Source organism: Lipotes vexillifer, unplaced genomic scaffold, assembly GCF_000442215.2.
Source record: "Lipotes vexillifer unplaced genomic scaffold, Lipotes_vexillifer_v1.1 scaffold265, whole genome shotgun sequence".
NCBI lineage: Eukaryota > Metazoa > Chordata > Mammalia > Artiodactyla > Lipotidae > Lipotes > Lipotes vexillifer.
In genome coordinates, this window is record NW_006795112.1 from 704854 (window position 1) to 710924 (window position 6071).

The following is a 6071-nucleotide window of genomic DNA, read 5'->3' on the forward strand; positions in this document are numbered from 1 at the left end:
TGCCTGCTGAAAGAATGGGTTTTCAATAAATATACACCATGATAAATATAAGTACCTCAAATAAACAATTACATTGTACAGTGATTTGTTTTCCCACTCAATTTAACTCATCCATATAGCTCAGTTATGTGTTCAGATTAACTAAAGAAAGGTTCTGATTCTGGATATTTAATACAAAAACATATGAGAACTTTGATAAACATACTTTTCATTTTATAATTGATTTCAGTTGTCATCAGAAATTTAATAATTTCTTAGTAAGTTACATATGTAAATGTCACCAGACCATAAACTTAGGTGGACAAATAATTTTATTTTCTTTATTTTCATCTATCAATTCATTTGATTCAGGAAATTCAGTCTTATAACTTTGAGGTATACTTAGTGACTTTTCTCAGTAAATTCAGAATTTAAGCTCTGTCAGTTCAGAGTTCTTTTCTTGTCCTTCTCTCCTTAGGATGGCATCTAAGGTTGCACAATGGGTGATGTACAGAGTGCCCAGACATAGATAAAGGAGAGGCATCTTGTCTACAGCCATCTCCTGGAATCCATTAAAATGTACCTGGCACTCCCTTGGTCATCTGCTCCCATTACTGCTACATCCTCCAAGATGTCTGTGGAGCTACCATGACCCTATGCCCTTTATCTCAAGCTCCAGTGGGGATGCTGACTTTCTCAGTCACTTCAATTTCCTTCTCTGGGGAAACAGGAATTTCAGGATACTCTCTTGGGTCTCTTGAGTTAGTATGATCCTAGATTATAAATGGAGGTGCTATCACTGGCCCTTCTGCTAACCTTTTTTGTATGAAGATTATGGCACCGACCTGGCACGGAGGGATTCTTACAAACCCTTTGGATTGCCTCGTAGGGCTGAGGGAACATGGCTCAGGAATTTCGTATCATTAGATCCTCCCAAACATATCTGGAATTCCCACTGACCTCTCAAGCATCTCAACTCCCATCCCCTAGAACTTAACTGGGGGTAGGGAGTGCAGCCCATCTCTGTGAATATGAATCTAGTCTTTCTATTTCCCTTTCTGAAGCTTCCCATTCCTGAGCACTCACAAAGGTCATTTGATTCATGGGTTAGATTTATTATTCTCTTTTCTTTTTGCTGCTTACAGCATAAACTTTATGCTAGGCTATTATATGACACACTTGATAATTAGAATTCCAAAATGTCTCTACTGCAAGTCAAAAGCCTTGGCTTTTAAAGACTACTGACTCTGCTATAAGTTTCAATAGCTTGTTTTGAACTCAAAGCTAAAAGGAGTATACATCTTTTGGTGCTCTCCACTTAACAAATGACCCTGAAGCAATAAAATTTATTGATTCATTGTGGAGAAGAACGTTATTTGCAAATGATGAGAAAATTTTTAATTAATACCTTCAAAGTTTTTTTTTTACCACCCCAAACATTTTTTTCCAAACAATATTATGTCAGTAGTTGTCCCTGAAGCCATAGATTTTTCAAGTCAAGAGAAACTGGCAATTAATATGTGACTAAGAATACCATACATAGCAGGAGCAGAACCCAAACTGGATCATCAGTTTTCTAATAAGTTTTAGAGCTTTATTCTGGAAAAATCATTTGAAAACAATTCTGAAGTTGAATATTAAGTCTACACCTAGAAATTTAGTAAACTCAATAAAAAAAATCAGCAGAATTCATTTAAAGTCAAACAGTATAACACACACAACAATATAAAAGTTGAAAAGGAAGGTGGTGTGAAATTTGCCCTCATAATCTTCATATGTGCTGGGCCTTTGAATATGCTATTTGACTATCTGGAACACTTTTTCCTTCCTCTTTTGCTGAAATATACTCATTCTTCTGCTCAGCTTCCTTGTCAAAGCCTCCCCTGACCATCACCACACTAGTCAGTTGCCTGAACTCATGCTTCTCCTAACCATCTTTTACCATTCGTCACACATCCACATTACAAACACTCTTCTACAAACACTAGGAGACAAGTCCCTGATCTCATGAGCTTACATTCTAGTTGGGGGAGAAAAATGAAGATAAGCAAGATAATTATCAAGTTCATAAAAGATACTACATGTTCTATTGTATATCTTTATTTTTTTGGTTTCTTATCTCTTGCAATCATTCCCTTTCAGGACCCAGAACTCATTCTCATTCACTTTTGATATAATGATTACGTGATATTTTATAATATAAATTTAGCATAATTTATAAAACTAGTCTTTTATTGAAGGAAGTTTAGGTTATTTTCAATCTTGGACTATTACTAAAAGGGAGGCAATGGCTATACTTATACATAATTCACTTCATACTTGTACAAGTTCTACTGGAGAAAAAACTCCCAGAATTGAATTTGCCAGGTCAAAGAATACATGTATTTGTAAATTTTATAGCTGTTACTCATTTGTTTTCTAGAGGGGTGCATCAATAATACATATTCCCACAATAATACATGAGCGTTATTTATAAAACATGTTAATACTAAGAGTCCTTAATAAAACTTTGGAATTTTTTCCAATCTAAGAGGACAGCAAATGTATCAATGTAGCTTTCATTTGTATTTTTTTTATCATAAGTTAAGTGGAGAGCTCTTTTTTTTTTTTTTTTTTTTTTTTTTTGCGGTGCGCGGGCCTCTCACCGCTGCGGCCTCTCCCGTTGCGGAACACAGGCTCCGGACGCACAGGGAAAAGTTACTAGTTAATTTTTTTTTTTTTTCCTGTACGCAGGCCTCTCACTGTTGTGGCCTCTCCCACCGCGGAGCACAGGCTCCGGACGCGCAGGCTCAGCGGCCATGGCTCACGGGCCCAGCCGCTCCTCGGCATGTGGGATCTTCCCGGACCGGGGCACGAACCCGTGTCCCCTGCATCGGCAGGCGGACTCTCAACCACTGCGCCACCAGGGAAGCCCTATCTCTAAATATTTTATACTACAAAGATTAACCTCTTGTGACATAAATTGCAAATATCACTTGATAGAACTTTCTCTTATGACTCATTGGTCTATGGAGATGATTCTATAACTTTCTCTTCAGCTTTATTAATATGATGAATGGTATATTAATTGATTCGTTAACACAGTTCCACATTGTTTTCATTTTGAATTTTTATAATATAGTAATATTTTTTCATAGCTGTTATGTCACAGCTGTTATGTCGTAGCTGTTATGTCAATGTCATAGCTGTTATTTTTTAGGGATTTTTTAATATTATTTGTTTTTCCATATGGCATTAGAATCAGCTTGCAAGTACCAAATGAAAATAAAATCTGTTTGTATATTTTACTGGGGTTATATAAATTTATACATCAACTTGAGGAGAAGTGACCTTTTCTTTTTTAATAACTTTATTTATTTATTTATTTATTTATTTATTTATGGCTGCGTTGGGTCTTCTTTGCTGCACACAAGGCTTTCTCTAGTTGGGGGGTGATGGGGGGCTACTCTTCGTTGCAGTGCGTGGGCTTCTCACTGCAGTGGCTTATCTTGTTGTGGAGCACGGGTTCTAGGCACACAGGCTTCAGTAGTTGTGGCTCACAGGCTCAATAGTTGTAGCACATGGGCTTAGTTGCTCCGCAGCACGTGGGATCTTCCTGGACCAGGGCTCAACCCCGTGTCCCCTGCATTGGCAGGCAGATTCTTAACCAATGCACCACCAGGGAAGTCCTGTTGTTTTTCTTGATGTTGAAAATTATTCAAGTCTTTTTGCTCTTGTTCAGATTCAGAAGTATTTAAACTTTTTTTATGTAGGTCTGGAATATTTCTTATTATTATATCAGCTTGTTGAAATTGTAAACTTCAGATATTTAGTTCTCATATTAACTTTGTACCAGATTACCATACTAAATTACCTTTTTGTTCATACCAGCTACAAAATTGTATAATTTGAAAGTAGTGACAATTTACTACCTCTTTTTTTCAATTATTATAACTGTAAAATCTTAGTACTAATGAAAGTACCTTTGGTGTTTCTCCATTACGTCTAAGTTTGACTTGGATGTGAATAAAGAAAAAATTAAAAATTTTAACATTTTGGCCATAATTACATATAAATGCATGCAATATATTTTATCCTAAAATTGGAAACATAAATATTGTTATCTCCATTTTATTCTTTTTGAATATACATTCTTTCAAATATGATTTTTATAATGGCTACATAATATTCCATCATATAAAAGTTGTATAATTTATTTTATTGTTTCTCTGCTACAAGATATTGGGGTTGCTGTGACACTGTAAATAGTATTGTGTTCACTGTCCTAGCACACACATCTTAGTGTACTCCGAATAGTGTAATCTGAATAGTCCTTTGGATAAACTGGAACAAGTAAAAGTACTGGGACAGAAAACTATACAACATTTAATTTATATTTTCAAACTGTACTCCATAAAAGCTTTATTACTTATATATTCATTATTAGACAAAGAGCTTATTTCCTTTTTACTAAATCCTTGATGCAAATAGACATATAAATTTTAAATGACTTTGCCAATTTGATATGTGAAGCATGGTCTGATCTTCTGGTTTTTTCATATTTTTAATTATTACTGAGATTGAGGGGTTTTTTCCCCCCAGAATTCATGGCGCATATGCATTTCTCCTTTTATAAATGCCTTGTCCATGCTTCGTGGCTGTGTAGTTTTGGGGGCACTACCAAACTGATGAAAAAACTCTTGGTGAAAACTCTTTTAAATGTGGCAAACAGCTTCCTTCTCCCCATCATTGGTTTTCCTTTTGGTTTTTCATTTGTTTTTTCTTTGTAATACAGAATTTTAAATGTGTCTGAATATATAGATATGTTCCTTTATATTTTCTTTGGTTTTCATAGTTAGAAAATTTTCTTTTAAGAATCATATAAATATAGGAACATATTTTCTTCATCTCTGCATTTTTCGGAATGTTACAATTATCACTTATTAAATTGTTGTATGATCTGAGGACTGTTTTTTATATTTTCTACCATGTTCCATTTGTCTCCCTGATGCTTCTTTTAATAGTATTGTGCTCATTCATTTAATGAATTTCGTAATATGCTATATAATAAAAAGCATATTCACCTTTATACTCTTCTATTTCAAAATTTATTATTTTCACTCATATATTCTATATAAACTTGACAACATTTTGCCAAATCCAAAAACAACATACTTGGAATTTTTAATTTTGGCAGTATTAAAACTAGCAATTTATTTAGGAAGAATTGATTATCAGGAATGTTGTATTTCTCTTTCTCAAATTTTATATTTTTCTTTAGATATTTTGTATTTTTTTCATCTAATAAGCACACACACATACATATGATTTGTCCTATATATATTGTATTTTATATCAGGCTAATTAACATTCTTATTAAAATCTGAAAGTAACAATTTCTTTAGAAAATTATTTAAAATTTTTCAAAAATTATGTAGGTTATCTTTATGCCATTTCTCCTTAGAGAGCTTACTGCAAGAAAAATACATTATTGTATTAATCACTTTTTTTTGGAGCTTTCTTTTCACCTTTGTTTTAAAATCTAAAAAAAAATAACATTTTTGTTCATTTTATTTAATTTTAAATAAGAACAAGGTCATTAAGTACAGGTCTCCAGATGATTTAACTTTGCAAAGGTAATACAACTAATAACAAGAATAAATTGATTTTATACTCAATCTCAAGAAGGTTACAAATATTAATTGCCTTATGGTATCATATAGTATTTATATGCTTAAGTATCTGATGACTCGTATCACAAATGATTTTAAAATGCAGGCCCTAGAGTCCTATGTTAATTGTGACTATTTTTATAGACCAAAATATCAAATGTTATTATTTATGTTTCAGGTTAGTGGGATGGTTTGGCCATGAATTAAGCACCAGATTTAAGATGGATAACAGTAAGTATATTCAATTTTACTTCACAAGTCACTTTGTCTTAACTTTATTTCAATTTTCGTCTGTCTTTGATATGTAATATACAGGCCTCATGGAGAGTGCACTTTGAAAATGCCACTGAGAATTCTTAAAATAAGAAATGACATTTCTTCAGTGTAAGACTAAGTGTTCATAGATCTTAGCATGATTTTGAGCCTATCCTTTTGTAGGGA

At 33.4% G+C, this 6071-nt stretch overlaps 1 protein-coding gene across 1 annotated transcript in view; it reads left to right on the forward strand.

The window, feature by feature from the left end:
• Window positions 1–6071, forward strand: part of KYNU (kynureninase) — a 99239-nt gene that overhangs the window by 83843 nt on the left and 9325 nt on the right. Inside the window, exon 10 of the mRNA XM_007467469.1 lies at window positions 5809–5861. Coding sequence (XP_007467531.1) covers window positions 5809–5861 — 53 coding nt within the window. The remainder of the gene's footprint in view (window positions 1–5808; window positions 5862–6071) is intronic.